At 38.3% G+C, this 24984-nt stretch overlaps 1 protein-coding gene across 9 annotated transcripts in view; it reads right to left on the bottom strand.

The window, feature by feature from the left end:
- The window catches only part of RARS2 (arginyl-tRNA synthetase 2, mitochondrial), a 90878-nt gene that overhangs the window by 23936 nt on the left and 41958 nt on the right, over positions 1 to 24984 (bottom strand). For 5 of the 9 annotated variants that reach the window (XR_004352610.1, XM_032651853.1, XM_032651854.1 and 2 more), the window contains 6 exons: positions 23223 to 23320; positions 15299 to 15354; positions 12868 to 12951; positions 10029 to 10105; positions 1271 to 1429; positions 132 to 238 (listed from right to left, as the gene is read on the bottom strand). Coding sequence is in view for 8 of the 9 variants with exons in the window: in XM_032651853.1 (XP_032507744.1) it covers positions 132 to 238; positions 1271 to 1429; positions 10029 to 10105; positions 12868 to 12951; positions 15299 to 15354; positions 23223 to 23320 (581 nt within the window). In the remaining variant the exon portion in view is untranslated. Of the gene's footprint in view, positions 1 to 131; positions 239 to 1210; positions 1430 to 10028; positions 10106 to 12867; positions 12952 to 15298; positions 15355 to 19371; positions 19432 to 23222; positions 23321 to 24984 lie in introns of all 9 variants that reach the window. The other 4 variants (XM_032651848.1, XM_032651852.1, XM_032651849.1 and 1 more) reach the window with 2 other exon arrangements.

Raw genomic sequence — 24984 nt, 5'->3', positions numbered from 1 at the left:
GAAGAGCAAAAAGCCCTGTAAAAAAATGCAAGGCTGCACTCGACATTCTGCTCTCCTTACTGAGAGAAAACGTTAATACCAACTTCAAAGCAGAATGAATAACTTTCTGAAGAATAGTAACCTGGTCATACATTGTTTTCTGTAGGAGTCCTTTACTGTCCAGCAACTTTAAGACTTCTTGAGATTTTTCACGATAAAATGATTCTCCTGAATATTCATCGAAGTGTACTCCTAGACGCTAAAAGGATTTGGAAACAAAAGAAAAAAGTTACGCATGTGTCCTATTATCTTACCCTAAGACAAAACAGGATGTTCTACAGTCTGTCAGACAGATAGGGAAAATAAGAATGAAATCAAGTCACTCCGTGACTCAAACCTTCCTAACGGTTCCCCGCACGGTCAAGCCCTCACAGTGGTACTGTGCTGTCCAATGTGGGAGTTGCTGGACACATATGGCTATTCAAATTCAAATTAAGGAAACTTGAAGATTTACTTTCTCAGTTACGCTACTCACACTTCAAGTGCTCAACGGCCACATGTGGCCAGAGGCTACCATATTGGGCAGCAGAGATCCAGAACATTTCCACTGCAGCAGGAAGCTAGACTGGACAGCCCTGGAAAATGTCCTACATCCCACCCCACTCTCCAACCTCTCCAACCTCCTCTCTCACTTTTCTTCATCTTGCTTCCTTACTGCAGCCATGTGGGATCTTTGCTGAAACTCTCTTCAGACAGCACCCCTGATCCCCCCCTCCCCTGCTTCACTTTTCTCCATACATCATCACCACCTAACAGACTGTATATATTCTTGTTGGATTTGCACTGCCTTGAATTTGTTTAATCTGCTGTATCCATGCTGGAGTGTAAAGTCCATAAAAAAAGAACTTATATCTCCTTTATTCACTGTTATATTTCTCCCACCCCCAACATGTTCTTAGACAAACAAATTTATAGCCATCACATATATGCCTAAGGAAGCAAAAGAAGAAAAAATGATTAAGAAAAAGTGAAGGAATGATAGGAGAGAGAAGAGAAAAGCCAAACTGAAATGAAGTATCAGAATGTCACTTCACATTCAGCCTGTGAAGTTCACAGGCTTTATTTTGTAGCTCTTTCAGCCCAAAGAACAATATCTGAGTCCCAATTATCAACTCAGTGACAAATGACAAATCTGTTCTTAAAATATGAACTTCAGAAGCAATCCTCCTACCCAGGAGTACCCGTCAAGAGCAGCTCCACATGACAGGAGAACAGGAGAGTGGGCGGGCACCTTGTAAATCCGAATGTACTCTTCTATGCTCAAGTCCCGAAATTTCTGCCAGAGTGCAAGTGCTTGCGTGTCGCCCAGTTCCAATCGCTGGAAGAACTCATGTGCTGATTTTGCTACATTTTTATCGTCTGCTGCTTCTTTATTAACTTGTACATAAACCTAAAGGCACAATAGTACATTACATTAAGTACAATACTAGTCACTGTTATCTCCAAAAAGGAAAAGAAGAAAACAAAACAATCGGGAGAATTCTCATTTAAAGGTTATACAAGTGCACTCGTCACAGAGTGTAACCTTTTTATCTTTTCTTTTTTTTTGCCACGGACCCTTACCTTAGTGAGCCCTAATAACCCCTTTTCAAAATGCATAAAGTAAAATACATAGGATTATAAAGGAAATAATTACATTGAAATACAATTATTCAAATTTTAAAAAATATTTGTGATATAGTAACAGAGGAAAGTGCTAAATTTCTGAATGAGGTTACTGAAAATAATATGTACTTTTTTCTTCTCATCCAAGTTCACAGATCCTTAGGTTAAGAATGCCTGGTTAGGGACTTCCCTGGTGGCACAGTGGTTAAGACTCTGCCTGCCAATGCAGGGGACACGGGTTCGAGCCCTGGTCTGGGAAGACCCCACATGCCATGGAGCAACTAAGCCCATGCACCACAACTACTAAGCCTGTCCTCTAGAGCCCACGAGCCACAACTACTGAGCCCACATGCCTAGAGCCCGTGCTCCCAACAAGAGAAACCACCGCGATGAGAAGCCCACGCACCTCATGAAGAGTAGCCCCTGCTCGCTGCAACTACAGACAGCAACGACGACCCAACAGCCAAAAATAATAAATAAATTAAAAAAAAATAGGGACTTCCCTGGTGGTCCAGTGGTTAAGACTCTGCACTTGCACTGTAGGGAGTGCAGGTTCAATCCCTGGTCTGGGAACTAAGATCTGACATGCCGCACACTGCAGCCAAAAAAAAGAATGCCTGGTTTAGACTAAGCTAGCATTATTCTTTAAAAAAAAAAAAAAAAAGTGAAATTATTGCTGCAACTTCTCTGAGAAAAGATTGAAGCTAGTAGAATGGTTCAATCTGGAAAAGAAAAGGCCACAGGGTGATTCAGCCATTGTTTTAATGAAAAAAATTTTAAACTGTTCTCTAAATCTGCAAAGACCAGAAAAAACCAGGTGATTTAGGAAGAGCTTTGGGATAGTTAGCTTAATTATACTCCAACTTGGGCTCTTGAGAACTGTGTGGAGCACTCACTTCCAGAGTGTTTTTGCACCATCTGTCCTGGCTCGCTTAGTTCTGCCCCAACCCAATGAGAGGAGTGCAGTTGGATGGCTTGTTAAGGGCTCTTCCAGTTCTAGGATTGAGTGTTCATAGAATCATTTTCCAGTCTCTAAAATGCAAGATTAATAAATGACATAAAAATATCAACACTACAGCTCAAGTAATATTGAAGTTATGCATTAGGGACTATAAAGATTTTACTTACAAGTTGTAACTCACTTCCAGGGTGAAACATGAATAAATTTACTATCCTCCTCTTTTTTTCCAGAAAGCTATTAAAATAGCATGAAATAAAAATTGGCAAGTAAACTACCAAAAAACATGAGGCCTCTAAATTCTTACAGTAATATCATCAAAATATCATGGCAGCAGCATTTGGGTAGAAAAAGTGATTTTATTGCTGGAGAATACTTTAGGACAACCATAATGTGGCTTCTACCCACTAGATACTACCAACAAAAGGGACAGGGCATTAAACATCTATCTCAAGCTAAAAATGTCTCACCTTGTATAGATGGCTCATGTTAATTATTGGAATGGCAGAAGTAAATAAATCAGTACTCCTAGATAAAGGTTAAAACTACCTAATCTTTTTTTTTCCCTCTTTAAAGTTGTGCAGAAAAGAGTTAACGTAGCAGGCCTAGAAACTGTTATCCTTAAAATGCAAGGTTAGCCCTTGGCTGGCATCTGGGAACTTGAATTTTGAGAATGTTCCCACCAAGCTAACTGATAAGAGTGGCTCACGGTGCCTAAACTGTTTATGCAAACAATATGGTTTATGCCAAACACCTGCTTTCCTTCTGGGAGCTTGGAATTTTACTACATGCTACACAGGGGGTGCCTACATATCAACCTCCAATCGAGGTTGATATGTAGGCAAAGGTCAGACTTCCTGACCTTTGAATGACCTATCCATTGACAACTGCGTAATAGTCCAGCCTACAGGAGTAAAGATATACATGTGTCTATAAATGGCTTGTGATTCAAAGTTAATCTTTCCCCGCTTCGCCCATCTCTCTCCAGCTCTCTCTCACATACACGTGTGTGTACATGTGTGTATTCAATTTCTAATCAAATATACAAAAAATATCCTTATTTTCAGAAGAGGAAAGGTATTCGTTTTTTATTTTTTTATTATTATTATTTTTTGCGGTACGCGAGCCTCTCACTGTTGTGGCCTCTCCTGTTGCGGAGCACAGGCTCCAGACGCGCAGGCTCAGCGGCCATGGCCCACGGGCCTAGCCGCTCCACGGCATGTGGGATCCTCCCGGACCAGGGCACGAACCTGTGTCCCCTGAATCGGCAGGCGGACTCTCAACCACTGCGCCATCAGGGAAGCCCATTAGTTTTTTTTTTAATCTAGGACCCTAAACTCAAACAGCCAAACATTTAGAAATCTAATAAGCGTTCAAAATATTGATAAGAATATTCTTAGAAAAAAACATCACCAGAATCTTTTCCCTTTCTTAAAATTTAAAAATTAAAACAAAACAAAAAGCCCTTCTTAATTCCTGAAGAAACCTGGCATTGCAGCAATTTTTAGTGATAAACCAAACATTACTGAAAATCAACTGATACTATCAAACAATAGAAGAGCCTTAATTAGCACTTAAGAATCTGCTTGTAAATGCACTATATAAAACTAATAGTTAACATTCACCAACGTTTTAGAAAAGAAATGCGTTTTCCTTCACAAAGTAAATTTTATACTCTGCATTTCTGACATTATAGACAGTTTTTAATCTACAGTTACCATGAACCCTCTACGCTTGGAAAGTATGCATTCTGAAGACAGCTCCCTTTTGGGGTTAGATCCAGACTCAAAGGGAATAAAAAGGAAATTTTAAATTTGGATATGATAAATAAGAGTGTGGCTGAAGAAAAGTGTTTTTGAGGATGGAAACACAATTTTTCTTTTTAGTTACTAGAATGCAAAAGCCAGCTGTATTTGTTAGCGAGTACACTAAATGTCTGAGACTTCCTGAAATGAATATTAATCCTTCCTTTACACTAATTCTAGATGTAGTGATTGCCAAAAAACATATGACATTTTATTTCTAATTTAATTGATTTATAATCAGCTCTCAGGATGATCTGCCCAAATGTAAAGAAATAAGTGTGAAAAAGTAGCAGAAAATGCTCTCACTCCCTCTTAGTCTTATTAAATTTGATTCTAGAATACCATTAGCCACATAGTCACAGCTGAATTCCTTAGTGCAGGGCTCTAACCCCATCCCTGGTTATTTTTGTCTTTAAAACTGAGAGTAACTGCTAAGGATGGTTAGCATAACTTGTACACTAAAGACCCTTTTATCTGAATATTTATTTGTCCTCTATCTTAGAATGCATTTAATTTTGATCTCATTTTTAAGAGAATAACATGTATCAAATTCATGATTATAATTCAAACAAGCTCATTTTTAGTTTCATGTTTCATGTATTGATCAGAAATTTCTCTGGTTGAGACCAATTCCTGATGTTAAATGAAATATTAAAGAAATTCAAATTAATATAATTATAATTTAATACATCAATACATCAAAGAGCTAATAAAGTCAAAACTTCCTAGGTAAAAAAATAACTCATTTGAAGTAATTAATTACCAAATTTCACATTAGTACATCATTAGCAGCATATAAACAGCATTTTACCATCCCTTCACCTTCTTTTAATGTTTAGAATCTCCTATTTTTATCCTCTGTACATACACAATAACATCCATGGTATCTTACACCTTTATCCAAGGGTGATAATTACTAACTGGTAGATTACCACGCACTCGTGCCTAATACTTTCCTCATGCTGAAGAAAGTGTTTTTCATACATTTCAGTAGGGTGAGATAACGACTGAGCTCTTAACATGTATTCTGGCCTTGCTTGGTATTTCCATCCTTGCTCTAAGAACACTCAGAGGACAATGGGACACTGTAGTGCTGTCCCAGGGGAGTAGGGGTGAGGGAGAAAGGCACATGGCTTTGTGGAAGATGGTCAAGAGCAATGGTGAAGCAGAGAAGCTGCAGGGAGAGAGGAAAGGAGAGCTGCCTAGACAGAGGAGGAGCTGAGGGAAACACTCCCGGGAACAGTAGAAGCTGAGCAGCCCCTCAGGTGCAGCAGGCCCTCAGAGGTCAATGGTTCACAGTGTCCCCACACAGGGAGGCTGGTCTCTGGGCCTGTGGAACTGGGCCACAGCAAGACCTCCAGGTGAAGTCTGTTAAACAAGCAGAGGCTTGGGTACCGGGCCTGTGAGTCAAGACCAATGTGGACTGAAGCCAAGAAAAGGCCTCCATGGCCACCCTGGGACGCACATAAGAGCCTCTGTGTGACCTGGGAGGTGGGAAATCCCTAACATTGACTTAAGCTGAGTCCCACCGCTCACAAAAGTGATGGCTGCGTTCCAATCTTGGTTTAGAATTTAAAAGCTATTTCTTGTAGGTAAGTGTTATAATGAGTAGAATCCACACCAAACATAAGTCATTTTTCCTGAAAAAAGTAAAGTGACCTAAACCAACAAATATCTTTTGAATTCAATTCTTTAAAAAATAAGAATTTTTAACTGCATAAATAATCCTATATATGTCTAGAATCAATTTAGTCTTGAATTACTTTGAGAAGTTGTTTTGATATTCCAAAGCCAGAAAACACATGGTCTCTTGACGAATAGACACTTCCTCCACATTTTAAAAAACGGAAGTAAACATTATCACGCATCAGGTTGGTTGCTTTGGTCCTGCCCTATTTTCTTTTTATTACTTTTTTTTTTGCTACTGATATAGGGAAACTCAGGGTGAAGTCTGTTATCTACTATTACCTAGTAATACATCATCTCTGACTTTCTATGTCTTTTTTATTAAACGCCCATCACTGTGATTACCTCAAATCCTTTCAGAAAGGGGCAGGGTAAAAATAATGAAATACTATTGGGGTCATTTTGAAACTTTAAAAATGCCAGTGCTACGGTACAGGACTAATGCATATTTTATTGGCATGATATTTACCTCTTATGAGAGGCTGCTCATATTTCAGAGGAATTCTATAGTTCGCAAAGTCCAAATTAATATGCAACACCAATAAGTCAAGTTCTAAAACCTTCTAGGGCAAAAAAAACCCCAAAACAAAAAAGCAAAAGCAGAAAAAGTGGCTGGGTTATACATTCTTAAAGGCACAGTGTTATCAAGGTCCATTCAAGTAGTTTACGTCTAGGAGGAACCCTGAGAAATTACTTTTAAAAATTATTAAGACAGATATGAGTAAATGATGACTCCCATATGCCCATGATTTAGATTTAACACTTACTAACTTATCGTAAGAAATTACTTTTAGATACAAGTGGAAAGCCTTTTTGATAAGTATTCCAAAACTTACTACAAATGTTTTCTTTGAATCAATAGTGTGAATTTTAAACAGCAAATATATTATTTAACTCATCGGCCGATTCAGGGGGGAGGAACTATTAAAAACCACTTCCCGTTTTGTGACAACAAATTAGAACAACTAAAGGAAAGGTTTCAAATGTTGGCTAACAAAAGTCCTAGGTCTATGCACAGCATGGCCAGATGTCCTGGGAAAAGAATGACTACAGGTGCAGAGAAACACCAGTAATAAAGCATAGCACAAACATGAAAATGCAGCAAAGGAATGACTGTAGGTGTATTTTCATCACAGAAAAGAAATGCTAAAACTACCATATAGTATCATTTCTAACCTGGCCAAGAAACCAGAACTGGGGGGATACTGATCATGGTGCAATTTAGAGGGATGTAGGCCACGAAATCCGCTCCTGGATGGCCGAAGCCAAATTCAAAACAAATACACCAGAAGGTTGAAACTGCCAAAACTAAACTACTAATTGTGCCCTTGGTACACCACTTCAAGGATGAAAGAAAGGAAAATGCTTTGTAAGTAATTACAACCAGTGGAAATGAATGGCTCAGAAAGGCATTCCATAATGCCAGTGGGGGGCGGTGCCGTGCAGTGCACAGAACACTCTGGAGGCAAACTGCCTGTGTTGGAACCTTGGGTCTGGCCCTTGGGTTCTTCATCAGTAAACTGCACAATAAAATAAGTTAGATTTTTGACCAATGATAAATAGGGTGTCCTATGATAGTTAGTTAGCCCTTCTTTGGAGCTATACAATAGGTTTCTTTAGGCCACAACTTAAATGGAAGGGGCAAATTCATTCAAGCATTTACTGCAAGGCACGGTGTGTGAGGTTGCAGATAAAAGATCAGGAAGACAGGTCCTTCCCACTCAAAGAGCTCCAAGTATAACTTGAGAAGGAAAAAAATGGGTTCGACCAAGGTTCAGGTTTTCTGTTTAGGAACAGGGTAAAATCATTTATTAATATTTGCTTAATGCTCCAAAAAAAAAAGGGAAAAAATTCCTCATTTATACTAAACGTTGTTGTTGAAAGTAATCTACAGTGATAGCTGTAATTTTAAAATGCACCTGGGTCTGCAAAAATTAGCACAAAGATAAAATAACCTAGAGGCTGGGGCTTCCCTGGTGGCGCAGTGGTTGAGAGTCCGCCTGCCGATGCAGGGGACACCGGGTTCGTGCCCCGGTCCAGGAAGATCCCACATGCCGCGGAGCGGCTGGGCCCATGAGCCATGGCCGCTAAGCCTGCACGTCCGGAGCCTCTGCTCTGCAACGGGAGAGGCCACAACAGTGAGAGGCCCGTGTACTGCAAAAAAATAAAAGTAAAAAAATAACCTAGAGGCTGCCACTTTAGGCTCTGCATTTTCTCCATCCTGCAAAGGAAGGAGGAAGAGAGCAGAGAAGTACTCTAAATGGATTTCTATCTTCTATTACAAACAGCAAGGTGGGTGTATTTGACTTGCCCTCTTTTGTCTATAAATACTGCTCAACTATGAAGCTACTAGGCAAAAAAACACTGAATGAAAGCAACACCAATGTGCCTTGAGTTTCTAGTTATTCATAAAAGTACCCCCTGCCCTTATTCCTTCCTTTTGTGTGTCCATCAATTAACAACCTCTAAAAGAGATGTGTGATCTCCCACTTATGAGTCTCAAGGGGCAGGACACTGTATTAAACTGCATAGAAAGAAACATATGTTTAGGTTTCTATGGAGTTTAAGAACAAATTTTACTAGAATATTTAAAACATTATGGGCAACAAAGATTTACTATTTACAGGATTAAATTAAAAACTTCTGAGGTTGGGTGGGTGAAAGATGAGAGTGGTAACTCTCATATGTCAAACTGTACTCTAAATTCTTAAAAATGTTCTCTCAATGGCAGAAGGTCTCCAAGTGGGTATTTGTATTTCCTGCACCATGGGTTGTCTCTGGGGCCTGGATCTGACAAAAGGTTCACTAACCTCGTGGTAAAAAATACTCACGATTATTCAAAGTTTTAAAAAATAATACAGTAAAAATTCCAGGCACTAAGGTGGCAGGCTTTATAGACGACCGTAAAGAATTATTAATTTTTAAACTCTTGACTATCAATAAAACTCTTAATGGGAAAGAGAAAAAAAAATCTTTTGGTTAATAGTATAAATCAAAATGTAGGCATTTACAGTGAGAGTGAAGGCAAAGACTCAGGAGGAAATCACACACCTTTAAAGGTCTTTGAGAATCAGAACGTGTTTTGTTAATTTAGCTATTGATACAAAGCCAGCTGCAGGAGAAAAACAATTTAACAAAAAGGAAAACAATGAAGTGCTCTCTGTGGCTCTGGCTAGAGAAGTAAAACACTGTTTGGCAAGTGCTCTTCCTCATACACATTCTTAGTCTGATCCCCCGTATGTCACCAGCATGGCTGACATAGTATCTGTGTTCCTTCTTGTCAGGCCCAGAAGCAGCAGAGATAACAACTGGGACAATGAAAAGGAAACACATCCCTTGAGATTAATTGGACAGGAAGGGCTTTATTAATGAACTCCAGGAAGGACTGAGGACAGAAAAGCAGAGTATCCAACGGACTAAATGAGGTAAAACAGAAAGAAGTTCACATTGGGCAAAAGGCAGGAAAAGGAGCTTAAAGAAAAATGAAAAAAGTGCACACAAATTCAGAGAAACACGTGTGCCTTCCCCCGCATCAGAACAAGAGCAAAGAAGTATACACTCATGTCTTCTCAAGGTTAAATGAATTATACTTATTACCATGAAGAAAACTGCAGTACATAACTAATAAAAACTGAAAGAGTTCTATGCTGAATATGTTATTCTGTGTGTTTATGCTAAGAAGTTTCTATACCTGGAGAAATACTGTCCCAAATCAACTAAAATACTAATAAAAGAAACACCTGGATTTGAAAATGAAAGGAACTCCCTAGTAAAATATAAGCAACATTTTCAATTGTTTTGGGTCCTTGTTTTAAGGAACAGTTTTTTGGTTTTTTTTTTTAAAACCTCTGGGATTAAAAATATGTTATGAAGCTGCACTGTACTCTGAAAAAAGAAGCTGAAGCATTTTCAAACATTGTTTCTTGCCAACTTACTTCAAAGAGATGCTGTAAAGGATTGGACTGGAGTTTTTCTTCATAGCCAAACAGCTGGAAGCCAGTTCCCAAAAGACCTAGCACAGTAATCCGTAAATGAAAAGATTATACAATCGAACAGTGGAGAACAGTCATGGCAGGGAACAGGTACAGTTCTATAAAAAGATTAAACTCTCATAATTATGCATCCTGAAAATATTGCAAAACACACACTATCACGTTCTGCTACCTCATAAACTGACACAAGTCAAATTCAATATATTGAATCATAAATTCAATATATGGAAGAGCTCACTGAAATTAGTTCCACAGAAACCAAAAGACTATGAGCTCATCCAAGGCAGAGCCTGGGACTAAATTATCTTTATGCTAACGGTGCCCAACACCTCCCTACAAGACACTAATAAAACAAGCATTTATTGAGCAGCTACTCTGTGGAAGGACATTGTGATGCCAGGCACTAGACACTCAAAATTTGTGAAAAGAAACTGATGGGAAGTGTTTTCAAATCTTACTTTTTAAACTTGTAGGTGTGAAAATAAAACAAGGTAGGATTAGCTTAGTGTTACAATATTAGTTCTTAAATAACTGAAGATAAAACTTGAAACAGCCCTGATTACTTCTCCCATTCAAGGTGACCAAGAGACATAATGCTTTGATCTGGCCGATCTGCTTTGATTGTCTTTTATTTGCCAATTTTTTTTTTCTTTTAGTCTTTGATGATAAGTTCAGAGTTCAGGGAAGGTATTAATTTCAACCTTTTTTAAAAAAATAATAATTGAGGTTTGTAAGCTACAATGAAAATTCTTAGTATGGACTGTGAATATTTATACTCTTAATATATTTTGCTAAAAGATGACCACAATTTTGGATGAAAGGATAGATGCAGCCTGGGCCAAGAGTAATTACAGGTAGTGCAATTACTTTAAAAACTAATCTGTTTCTACAACTGTATCAGTTACCTAGCTTCAGATCTAAAGGAGCAATTGCCACTACTGGGCCTTGTTGATGTACATTTTTCTATGTAGGCTCAGCAGAAAGTGGGATGTTACTAAACACGGGGTAGACAATCTTTGGGACTTAGACAGGAGCTAGAAGGATGACTAAAACATATACCAGCACTATTCACTTTCAAGCAAAAGCAAATGTGATTATGATTCAGGGTCTTGGGAGTAGGGTGTGGAAAGAGTGTTCTAAAAAACAGAAATAGGAAAAGTAAAGGCCAATTCCATTTAACATTCAACCTAATACATTTTCAGAAACTAATTCTGTACTTAGGAACTGTCTGCCAACTTTTAATAGGGGATAGCTGAACAGCCAAAATTAAAACTCTTCAACAATGACGGTTATAATGGAAATGTTGACAGATCATTAACCATAGTAGTCCTTTAGGAAAAAACCACTACAATAAAATCCTGCAGCTAAAATGTAATGAATATCATAATCACATATTTGCTAATGGCTGTGAAATGCGTGAATAGGCCAAACTGATATAAAGAGGATGCCATCTATTAATTCTGACTGTTCAGCCTAGAGCCCAAACCACCGTGAACTGCAGGTGGGTTTATAAAATGCAGGGCATGTTTTCTGTTCCTCCACAGTGAATAGTAAGGGCACTGTTAGGTTCAAGTTGTACCCTTTTTAGGGTCTAAAAAGGATTCTAACTGAAAGGATAATATTCATAAGAGAAGGTCACGATAAATCTGTCTTCCGGAAACTGATTTCATTTCACTAGATATGGAACATAATAGTATCAGTGAACTTCAGAACTGGCAGTGCACACTGCACTTTATAGAAGCTTTAAAATGTTATGCAGCCTTTCTTTTGGAGTAGTATTGTGAAATACTTCCCAAGACAGATTCATTCATTATTCTGAGTGCCTCTTAAGTGCCAAGCACTATGGATACAAAAATAAGTACGACACAGCCCATGCTTTCATGGAACATTTCACCTAGCAGAGGAGAGAAGCACACAAAAGAATTCAGTAAGAGAGAAGCTATTTGAGTAGAGCTGGGTACTAGGAACTTGGTGATGTGAGAAAGTGGGCAAGGGTGTGTCTGGCTGTCAGAATGCTTTTCAGAGGTGACACTAGGGCTGAATCTTAAAAGGCACCTGGTAGCTGCCAGAGATTTTAATAAAAAGTTCACATTTCACATGCTACCAGTCCTTCACTACCACAGCAACTTCATTTATCCCATCCTTCCACACTCTGATTACTGCAGTATATGAGCTACGAATGGTTCTGAGTAAACTCATGACATTAGAGATAATCTGTGGCACTGAACTGTTTGGGTCTACACTCTTCTCTTTCTCTCTTTGCTTTTTGACCCTCACCCTCACCGCCTCCCTCTGCCACTTGTACAATTTAAGGGGAAGCCAAAGTATCCCAGTTTGTTCTTCCTTTACACCACCGGCCCAGGGTACAACATTTCACGTAGGATGGACCAGGGAGGCTGGACTTCACTAGTTTTAAAAATGGCAGGGCTGTGGTTGAGAAGGGTGTATACCTAGGCTTACTTTTTCCCTAATACATACTTCTACGTTTAACTAACCAATGTAAGCTACTTTTCTTTAATAAAACCAAAAAAGTCTGTATTTATCAGGTCTCGTTCTGATTTTATGAAGCTTCCTTCCTAAAAACTTACTTGTATGGTGAGAATTACTCTAATAAGTAATATATAAGATTTATGCAAAAGAGCCATTAGGGGAAAAAAGCAGGTAGGAGGCACTACTTCATCCAATGGAATTCAGCCTGTATTCTGTCCAGGTGATTGAGTAATGAGATATTAAAAGAAATTAAACTTAACGATATGAAAAATAAAGCCTCAGATTTACTTACCAAACTGCATGCCCCAATCCCCAAGATAATTTATTCTTGTTACTTGATGTCCTAAAGCTTCTTTGAGATTTGCTATAAAATTTCCTAGTAAATCAATAAAATACACAGTTTCTCATTATCCATTTTGGTATAAGAACCATGTGCTTCTCTAACATCAAAGCATAATACAGAAAATTCTTTTGGCAAAATTTACTAACAATTTCTTTTTACTAAAACATTCATTATTGTGTTTTCATCTACCTTATGGAAAGGGAGTAAGGAATTATTTTGGAGGAGGTAGTTATTCTAAAGAATCTCACAATTTTCAACAACATTAATGGGGGTTAGGAACACATGTTCAAGTAATTGCGATTCCAAGTCAATTCCAAGGACAGAAAATAACAGAATCTCAGTAGTTAAAAAAGAAATATATAATTTGGCTATGTCCTAAAGAACCTAGCCATACCAATTTTTCTTTTTCTAAGTAGCCCATTCCACCTTCTTTCCATCACGAAGTCCATCCTCTCATGTTGCTCCCTAACTAACAGCACATAGCAGTCCAAGGCCTCCACCTTCCTGTACTGCTGATGCTGGTTTGACATTTGACCTCTATTCCACTCTCCTTCTAGTGTGCCCTCACATACTGCAGAGGCTGGAAAGCTAAAAATAACACTCCCCAGAATCTCTGGCAGTTAGGGTTCCAGAAGTCATTTAGGTTTGGGCAATCTGACACACTTTGTACGTGATCTAGAAGGCAGAAATGAGGTGGAAAGGGAGCTACCTTTATTTTTTCTGACAAGCACAGTAGCGGAGACTTTGTTTTTTAGTGGCATCACTATTAGAGGTCCTAGTGTCCTGTCATCTGACCTCCAAGGGAAGTGAAAGATAGGGTATGGGTGGCCTCTTTTGCTAGTTTGAATTCTAGAAGGCATGGCAGGAGTAGTGGTAGTTTCCTGACTGTGGCAGTGGCAGTGATCGCAGAAAAGGCAGAAGCTCCCTTGATGATCAAGTTCTATGGTATAGTTTTGTGAGTCATCTATGTCAGCTTAATCCAAAGCTTCTTCAGCACTCCCAACAACTTTGCAAACTATTCGATATCCCATAGTAAATTCCTTCCTGCTTTTACTAGAGTGGATCTAGTTTTCTGCAAATAACCCCTCGCCAATATGCACAGCTGACAAAGTACTGCAGCTACTTCTCCAGTTTCCCTACTTCTTAGATTTTCCCAAGGTATATGGTCTCAGCAACAGGATTCACCTTTTGCAGCTGGTACTCAGACTATATTCCTATTTTTCTTAGCACCTTAGTATCTTATAAGTCCAACTAAATGTCTGAACCTAGGCTTTTGGAATTAGACTGCCTAATTTCAAATCCTGGCTGCAATACTTACTAGCTGTGTGATTTCGGGAAAGTTACTTTTGGTATCTGAGTTTCCTCATCTATAATCAGCAGTACTTAATAAACTGGGCTATTGTGAAACTAGTTGAGATAATACATGAAAACACTTAACATGGTAAGTTTCAATAATTATCTCTTCCTGGTTCAAATATTTCCCTTATCAACTGTCAAACAACTATCATGTTCAACCCTATGCTTTTGACTTACTCATGTAAGACAACAGCTTTTCTTATACATTGTATTTCTTATATTCTTTTTCATCAAGTCCTGTCATTTCCTCTCTTAAAATGCTGCTTGAGAACTTTGTAACAATGAGAGCTGACTAGTGCCGTAACAATCTATGCCACAAATACTGATTTCTCCAAGTCTTTAAAGTATTCCAGTACGGAATAAATGACTTTCTTGTAAGCATGCAAAAGACAGATTTCTATACTGGAAGACAGATTACATGAGATAAACTCCAAAATCCCTTCCAATTCTAATATTATACAATTCTAACTGCAGCTTTAAGATTGGGCTGCTACACAATGTCATGCTTTAAGTAAATGGAAACCATAAGCCTATTATACACTGAAGCATTACAGCCAAGAAGTACAACACTATAGTAATTTCTCTTTATTAGGATAGTCTTGTTTCAATTTTCAGTCTTGAAAACTCCAGTTAGTACTCACATGACTGAGTTTCTTTTATATAACAAATATGAACAAAAAAATTGGGAGGATGACTATCAATCCCATATAACTATTTTCATTTCAGCATCTTTTTCTTCTTCATATGCATACATATTTTTAACAAGTTAAAATCAAAACATACATACCAGTTAAACCTGGTTTCTGAGTTAATCTTTTGGTTTTGAAACAAATTCTTTTTGCTATTTCTAAACCAATTTTTTCCATTTTTTTGGTGATATTTAATTAGCATTAAGCTCATAATAAATTTCAACTTCTTTGTTTTTTGTCCTTTTGTTACTTAAGCCTTAAACCATTAGACTGTATCACCAAATACAGCCCTGAAAGGCATGCTCAGTATTTTCTGTGAAACAAATGACACTTACCTATGATGGTAGAACGCAAATGTCCAACATGAAATTTTTTGGCAACATTAGGTGAACTGCAAGATAATTGCAAAAGTTTACTTTTTCTGTTCTAAGAACAAGAGTTCTAAAATGAACTAGGTCATAGCTCCATAGTTTAATACAATTGTGGACTAAAGCCTTTGGTAATTTAGGGCAAAGATAGCTAAAGATTAGACATTTAGAGCAAAGATAAATTAGATCTCAGAAAGAACCATCCTTAGTGAAATTGATCCTCTGACTCATGAGGTAGTCACATAACATACGCAGAAGTGGCACACTTAGGAAGCAGGTACATTTGAGGACTGATAAAAAGATGAGGAAATTCAGAGATATGTTGTGATACAAACAATGTACATTATTAGAAATTAAGTTTAGTGCACTACTTCTCAGTTCTTTAACTTCTTAAAAATTACTGGGGACCCCAAAGAAATTTTGTTTATATGAATAATATCTATCAATATTTATTGTATCAGAAATTAAAACAAAAATATAGAACTATTTATATATAAAGCTTCCCAGGATAACCAGAAATAGGATTTACCACTCCAAATTCTCAAGCAACACATTTATTACTCTTGGTGGTTGAGAAGTTGTAATCAATAATTTAACAATAGCAAATGCTTCTAGAGCACACTATCTGACAGGCACAGTTTGACATACTTTACATGCATTAATTCACTTAATGCTCAGAAGAGCTGTGATGTAAGGTACTCTCATATTTGTGATGAGGGACTTGAGATACAAAAAGGAAAAAAGATAATGAAGCAAATTTGGCAATATCTTGAGGACTCTTGAACCTGGGTGATGAGCCTATGGGACTTAACATACCTTTCCTCTATTTTGTGTATGTTTGAAAATTTCGTAAGTTTTTCAATATTAAAAAAAGATATATTAACTAGAACACAGCTGGTTAAAATTGGTAAAGGGACTTCCCTGGTGGCACAGTGGTTAAGAAACCTCCTGCCAATTCAGGGGACACAGGTTAGATCCCTGGTCCAGGAAGACATCACATGCCATGGAGCAACTAAGCCCATGCGCCACAGCTACTGAGCCTGAGCTCTAGAGGCTGCATGCCACAACTACTGAAGCTGAGGTGCCTAGAGCCCGTGCTCTGCAACAAGAGAAGCCACCGCAATGAGAAGCCTGTGCACCCCAACCAAGAGTAGCTCCCACTCACTGCAACTAGAGAAAGCCCGCGTGCAGCGAAGAAGACCCAATGCACCAGAAATAAAAATAAATAAATTTATATTAAAAAAGAAAAGTGGTAAAAACAGAGCTTAATCTTGGTCTGTCTCCAAAGCCTTGTTATCAATATTTCCCCTTTTAAGGGTATTACCATTTAAAAACTTGATCCTACAGATACCTGTGCACAATTGTGAAGTCATGAAACTATAAGGATACTCATTTTATCATTATTTAGAAAGAAAGCAAATGTTCTTCAATAGGGTTAAAACAACCAGCAAACAAGAAAGATATATAAAACACTGGTTTTATGAAACTAAACAACAGGACAGTGAAGGACTGTGATCCCTATGAGAACATCAGCCAACAGGGTGACCCTTAGGACTGCCTTACTAGCAATTCGGGAGATGTAGCTAAAGCAGAACAATCTATACCATGAAATGTTTATATTACAAAAGAAGAAAGGTTTCAAATCAATGACCTAAGGCTCTCCTATAAGAAACTAGAAAGGGAGGCTCAAACCAAATCCAAAGTAAGCAGAATAAAAGAGAGTAATACAGATGAAGGTTAAAAAAAAAGAGAAACTGTTAGATATCCTAATCGCAGTGGTGGTGATGAGACCTGGACATCTGTGACAAAACTCATCAAATTACATGTTGAAATATGGTGAACTGTATTGTACTGTATGTAATTATACCTCAATAAAGATGATTAAAAAAATCTCCAGACAACAGAATACTATGAAACAATAAAAATAAGCCAGCCCTGGATGTACTGATATTAGAGGAATATAAGCTACATTGTTTGAAGAAAAAAGCAAGGAAAAGAACAGCATATAATGTGTGTGATCTGTTTACAAATGCAAAGAATATCTCTAGGTGGGTAAGCAAGAAACTGGTATTGGTGAATGCCTGTATGGAGAGAACTGGGAAACTAGGTTAGGGAGTACACATCCTTCTTACTGAATACCCGTCTGTAATCTTTGAATTTTTAAAAACTAGGTATTTATATTATCTGCCTAATAATAATAAAAAAGCTTTCTCATAGCTTTTGCATTGTTTTAAAAAACTGAGTATAGTTGACTTACATTATAGAAGTTCCAGGCATACAACAGTGAATCACAACTTTGAAAGATTATACTCCATTTATAGTTATTATAAAATGTTGGCTATAGTCCCTGTGCTGTACAATATATCCTTGTATCTTATTTTATCCATCGTAGTTTGTATGTCTTACTCCCCTACCTCTACCTTGCCCCTCCCCACTTCCCTCTCCCCACTGGTAAACACAAGTTTGTGCTCTATATCTGTGAGTCTGTTTCTTTTTTGTTATATTCATTAGTCTATGTTTTAGGTTCCACATATAAATAATAACATACAGTACTTGTCTTTTTCTGTCTGACTTATTTCACTTAGCACAATGCCCTCCAAGTCCATCCATGTTGCTGTAAATGGCAAAATTTCATTCTTTTTATGGCTGAGTAGTATTCCATTGTGTGTGTGCGTGCACGCACGTGTGTCTGCTTTATCCAGTCATCTGTTGATAATACTTAGGCTGCTTCCATATCTTGCCTACTTCCATATCTTGCCTAGTTCAATAATGCTGCTATGAACATTGGGGTGCATGTATCTTTTCGAATTAGTGTTTTCATTTTCTTCAGATGTATACCCAGGAGTGATATTGCTGGATCACATGGTAGCTCCATTTTTAGCTTTTTGAGGAACCTCCATACTGTTTTCCACAGTGGCTGCATCAATTTACATTCTCACCAACAGTGCACGAGGTTTCCCTTTTCTCACATTTTTGCCAACATTTGTTATTTGTGGTCTTTCTGATGATACCCGTTCTGAGGTGTGAGGTGATATCTCCCTGTGGTTTTGATTTGCATTTCTCTGATGATTAGCCATGTTGAGCTTTTTTTTAAAAAATAAATTTATTTATTTATGGCTGCATTGGGTCTTTGTTGCTGTGCACGGGCTTTCTCTAGTTGTGGCGAGCGGGGGCTACTCTTCATTGCTGTGTGCGGGCTTCTCACTGCGGTGGCTTCTCTTGTTGCGAGCACGGGCTCTAGGCACACGGGCTTCAGTAGTTGTGGCTCTCAGGCTCAGTAGTTGTGGCTTGCGGGCTCTAGAGCGCAGGCTCAGTAGTTGTGGCGCACGGGCTTAGTTGCTCTGTGGCACGTGGGATCTTCCAGGACCAGGGCTCGAACCCATGTCCCCTGTATTGGCAGGCGGATTCTTAACCACTGTGCCATCAGGGAAGTCCCCCATGCTGAGCATCTTTTCATGTGCCTGTTGGCCATAGCTTTTGTACTTTTTCTTTAGAATTAGAAGAACTGAGTCTATCTAGGGCTTCACAAAACCTCCCTTGAAATCATCAATTTGCCATTCTCTACATTCCTGCTCTGAAGGGAATACAATGATATGGAAAATACAAATTCAATTCCTTTGGCAATCAAAGTAACTACTATGAATACAATTTGGACACTTTACTGGAAATTAAAAAAAAAATCTTTCATGTAATTTCCTCAATCTTGTAAGAAAAGAGATAATATTACTCTTATTTTCCATACAAGAAAAGACACTAGAGAAATAAACTGTCCCATCCAAGATGACTGAATCAGTTACTAAGTGAAAATTGGTACCCTGATCTCCTGGACTTCCATATTACCAGAGGTCCTCAATTTGTTTTTTGAGAACACTTCACACTGGGGAACAGCAGGGAGTGGGGAAGATTGTGTTGACGAAAGAAGAGGAAAGGCTACCACTGCGGACTGTGCTCCTGCAGATTTGATTTGAACAAAATAGGAAAGGCTGACTGTAGAGAGGAGAGAGGCAACAGTAGTCAGCTTCAATTCTTACTCTACCTACCACGTGGAGCCCAAGCCCAGGGGGAACAGTCATCTGCGCTGGCACTTTATCACACTGCTCCTGGATCAGACAAAATATAGGGAAACCAGCCACATATCAATATATCAGGGAGGCAGGAAAGGTTAAGGATACAGGATTCAGAGTTAGCTCTGTGACTATGAGCAGGTTCCTTGACCTATCACCACCATCATCATCTCAATATAAGGGGCAAGTTTCTTGAACACAGTGATTCTATCTCTTGCTTTGAGGGGAAAGTTGCCTGGTCTATTAGAGAAACTATGTAGTTACAGAAATTCTCTCCTCCCACCTCTCTCATTTTCAGGACAAATTCAAGAACAATGTTTTCTATCAGTTTTTACCCTCTCCTCTACCTGTTTGTCTCTACTTTGAAACCACAATGATAAGCGCCACAGCAACTGGAAAACTTCTAAGGGAGAAAGCAGCTATGGTCCCACGGCAATGCCAGATGAAAAATAACAGAGAGCAAAGATGGCTGCTGGGAAATGGACTCTGCTTTCATCAGCATTCAGATGCTCATTTAAGTTCCAGCTTTCCTTAACTGTTTTAGAAAAACGTTGAGAGAGGCAAATCCATAAGCAAATAAACTGCCCTTCAAAAAGCCTATAGACTACAACTCAAATAGAACATGTTATTTTTAGACATAAGCATAAACAAAAAAGAGCATTATATGGGAAACACAAACTTTGGAGAAAAGCCAAAGAATCAGTGAGCAAGAAAGACTACGGTCTTGGTATTTTGAGCTTGGCTGGGGAGAAGGGATGGTGAAGGGGAAGTGAACGTTGAGAAGAAGGCATTAAAAGTGAGCACTGGTGGCAACTTTTCACGTGTTCATGTTTCAAGAAACTTGTGATGGCACTATTTCAAGGGTGAATGTGTAGTAACATATATTATTCTACTTTGCTACTGATTTTCCTTTGCTGTTGGTTAGGTAAGAGCAAGGAGTGTACAAGTACTGAAGTACCTCCCCAGAGAAGGGTATGTGTCCTGCATCACTGTAAAGACATGAATGAAAAGAATTAAAGGTGGGCATCACTGTATAGACATGAATGAAAAGAATTAAAGGTGGCTACAAACTCTTTGCCACTCTCCATTAAGAGTTGTAATCTACTCCCTTGCTCTGAATCAGGGATGATCTTGTGACTTGCTTTGACAGGGACAGAAGTGATGATGTGGCTGTTACAAAACCAGATATTTTACTATCTTGGAGCCCTGAGCACCTCTGTAAAGAGGTCTGGCTATTTTGTTGGAGCATGCAGAGAGAGAGATGCCTGGCCAGCCCTCAGGTGAGATGCCAGACAAGTAAATGAGCCACCCGGATTTCTAGCCCTAGTATAATGTCTAGATGACCAGAGTTGCATAAGTGACCACAGGCAAGTAAAAGAATCATTAGGCTATGTCCTCCCTGATTTCCTGGTCTACAGAGTCATGAACATTAAAGTGGTTGTTGTTTTAAGACACTAATCAGGAGTGTGGCAAACTTTTTCTTAAAGAGCCAGATAGTAAATATTTTAGGCCATCTGGTCTCTATCTCAATTATTCAACTCTACTGTACTCAACTGCCATTAGAGTATGAAAGTAGCCACTGTGACAATATGTAAATGAATGTGCAAGCCTGTATTCCAATAAAACTTTATTTACAAAAACATGGCAGGCTGGATTTTGCCCATGGGCTAAAGTTTGCCAATCCCTGTATCAAGTTTTGTAGTGGCTTGTTATGTAAGAGATGACTGAAATGACAGCAACTTTCCTTGGGGGATGGCCTTAGTGTAGTTCCTCTCTGGGGTGAGGATGACTGCAGAAGTCCCTCTCTGTTCTTTTGATGCAACAACGTTTACACTAAACTTTAAATATCTTGATTGGAGCACACCGGTAGCATAAGATTTATTCATAATATATATCTGCTCCATAAAATGGTTAGCTTACTCAACAATCAGTCCTTATCATAAACAGATGAGTTTACCCAGTCTTAGAGGGTCTGCTTTTTCTAAGAACATGACTGAGCGGCAGAGACAGTGCAAATGTGGAATCCATAAAACCCATTCACCTCTGATTACCCCAGGTACTAATTATAACTAAGTTTAACTAAGTTATCATCATAAATTATAATAATGAGTTAGAAAACTTGAAATAATATCTGCCATGTCAATTTTTAAAAATCTTCCACAAAAACATATACTTAAGACAAAGGCTCTAGCAAGTTCTATCTTTCTAAGTGGGAAAACAGCTCATCGAAGCTCTTCCTTGGCTGTTAGGAAGGCAAATACAATATCTCTAACAATGTTCAAGAGCTGTCATCCTGTCAGCTGTACCCTGAAAGTGACCCCTCTTCTCTTTTGGTTACCTAAAAGCAAGTCATAGATTAGATGGTTTTGTTGATGGCATATAAGAAAGTTATCATGAAGACTATTTAGAGGCACATTAAAACGTCAGGCTATTTCTTTGGTAATTTTAAATAATACGCATTACATGTAATAGACCTTGTGATGTTGGATTCGAATTGGTAACATCAGTAAAAATTGAGTTCCAGTAGTAATAAGCACTCCTACAGTCCAGAACTTGGCTTCTACATACCTCCCTCACAAAAAGGAACCAGGACTTCTTGGGGGACATGGACAATTCCAGGTCTGAGTAAGGCTGGAACATCTTATGCCAAAAAGAAAAGTACAGCAAGGCTTAAGGGGACATGCAAAGAGAATAAAGGAGCCTAATTTGGGATAATTTGAGTATAAAAACCAGTAATTTAAAAACAATCTTTTCCATGATCCAGCAATCCCACTTCTGGGTATATATCCAAAGGAAACAAATTATCTTGAAGAGAAATCTGTACTCCCATGTTCACTGCAGCATTATTCACAATAGCCAAGGTATGGAAACAACCTAGGTGTCCATCAGTAGATGAATGGATAAAGAAAATGTGGTATGTATACATAATGGAATATTATTTAGCCTTAAAAATGAAGGAAATTCTGTCATTTGCAACAACATGGATGAAACTGTAGGGCATTAAGCTAAGTAAAATGAGCCAGACAGAGAAAGACAAATACTGCATGGTATCACTTATATGTGGGATCTAAAGACTAAAAAGTCAAACTCCCAGAAACAGAGACTGGAGAAGTGCTTGTCTGGGGCTGGAGGCTGGGGGAAATAAGGAGAGGTTGGTAAAAGGGTGCAAACGTTCAGCTGTAAGACGAATAAGTTCTGAGGACCTAATGTATAACAAAGTGACTATGGTTGATAACACTGTATTGTATAATTGAAATTTGCTAAGCAAGTAGAACAAATGTTCTCACACACATACACAAAAAGTAAATATGTGAGGTGATAGATGTATTTACTAACTCAAAGGGGGAAATCCTCTCACAATGTATACATATATCAAATCATTATGTTGTACACTTTATCTTACAATTTTATTTGTCAATTATACCTCAATAAAGCTAAAAATATATATACATACATTACAAACACAACAAAGCTTGTTCTCTGATAATCACATTACTCTGAAATTCTTAATATGATAGTAACCATTATCTGTGCTTTAGGAGTCTACTAAAAGGAAGAACGAGATCTTCCAAAAAAAAAAAAAACCCACAAAACTGTTAATACATAATTAAAAAAGAAACATAATAATCAGTAGGTACTTTGATTAAAGTCCAAAATTTTTATTCATGGTTTAATGATCAACTCACTGTGATTTTAAGGAAATAATATAATCTAACTAATTTTTAATTTTTCCATGTGTAATTCTGTGAGATCCCAGATGAAAACAGTAAAACACTCACCTGCCCAGCCAGTTGATTAACCAACACGTATGATGGGTAGGCACTCACCTGAACTCAACCACGATCTTCTTCTGGGGAAGGCCAGAAAAAAGTTCACTTTTTAATCCATATTTTGAGCCATCTTCAATCACTTCTTGTAGTACTGTCTGAAAAGTAAAAGGTATGGGATTTAATGAAGAAAAAATGTGCAATTTTCTTAATTATTTTGTTACTGAGAACTAACTATTGCTAATTTTCACATTCTAATTTATGGAACTGAGAATTTTATAGTATTGTTAGCAGTACCACCTTCTTCTATCGCTAATGCTAGTCAGAGCAGTCATAACACAAGTTAACATCTACAGGGCCTCTTTGCCCTTTTATACATCATGTCTATTCATCCTTATAGTAGCGAATGATGTAGATACTTTACAGATGAAGAAACTGAAGCTTAGAGAGGTAATTGCCAAAAGTCCCACAGCAAATAGAAACAACAAAACCAGAAGCAACATCTAATATATTTTCTTTTTTTTTTTTTGGCTGTGTTGGGTCTTCGTTTCTGTGCGAGGGCTTTCTCTAGTTGTGGCAAGTGGGGGCCACTCTTCATCGGGGTGCGCGGGCCTCTCACTATGGCGGCCTCTCTTGTTGCGGAGCACAAGCTCCAGACGCGCAAGCTCAGTAGTTGTGGCTCATGGGCCTAGTTGCTCTGCAGCATGTGGGATCCTCCCAGACCAGGGCTCGAACCCGTGTCCCCTGCATTAGCAGGCAGATTCTCAACCACTGCGCCACCAGGGAAGCCCCAGCATCTAATATTTATCAAATGCATATTATGTGCCAGGCACTGTACTAAACATTTTATATGTATTATATGTATTAATTCTCACAACAACCCTAAGAGATGAGTATATTTTTACAAATGAGGAAACAGAAGCTCAGACTGGTTAAGTAACTTTCCCAAGGTAATACTGCAAAAACTTTGTTCACTCCACAGCTTATGTGTTAACTCTGCATGGTGCTGCTACTTTTGTGATACTAATGATCACAGTAATGGTAGAAAATAAATAAAAATTTATAATTTAAGTTCCTCTTGGCTACATAAGGAAAAAGCAAGGAGATATCACAGAAACTGCCAAAACATATTCCAGGTTAAATAACATAAAATTACTGTATGGTTCACAAAATTCATACTTTATTTTTTGCTAACCATGATGATGCACTTATTTATGTATTTACTTTTTACTGTAGGATTTTGAAATTACTGATAGGTTTTGATTTACTCATACTGATATTTGCTTCACACACAGTATTTGAAGTCCTAAAAATGTAGTTTATGACATGAAGGATTCTACTATCATAAGAGCTGGTTAAGACAGTCACTTTGGGACTTCCCTGGTGGCACAGTGGTTAAGAATCCCTGTGCCAGTTCAGGGAACATGGGTTTGATCCCTGGCCCAGGAAGATCCCACATACTGCGGAGCAACTAAGCCCTTGCGCCACAACTACTGAGCCCGTGCGTGTGAAGCCCGTGCTCCGCAACAAGAGAAGCCACTACAATGAGAAGCTCACGCACTGCAACAACGCAGAGAAAGCCTGCATACAGCAACGAAGACCCAACGCAACCAAAGACATAAATAAATAATTAAAAAAAAAAAAGACAGTCACTTAATGGAAAAGGCAGAGAAGGTAGTAGGAGGCAACAAAGCAACACTTTTAAGAAGCATCTATAGAGTGCTAGGCTCAAGCCTAGATGCTTCTTTGTTATCTTTTAAGCCTCACAATCTTAAAATGGGCAACACTTTCCATTTAATAGATGAAAGAACTAAGTGTGTAT

This window comes from Phocoena sinus, chromosome 12 (genome assembly GCF_008692025.1).
Source record: "Phocoena sinus isolate mPhoSin1 chromosome 12, mPhoSin1.pri, whole genome shotgun sequence".
NCBI lineage: Eukaryota > Metazoa > Chordata > Mammalia > Artiodactyla > Phocoenidae > Phocoena > Phocoena sinus.
The sequence above is the reverse complement of the archived record's forward strand: the minus strand, read 5'-3'. Positions and strand labels throughout refer to the sequence as shown.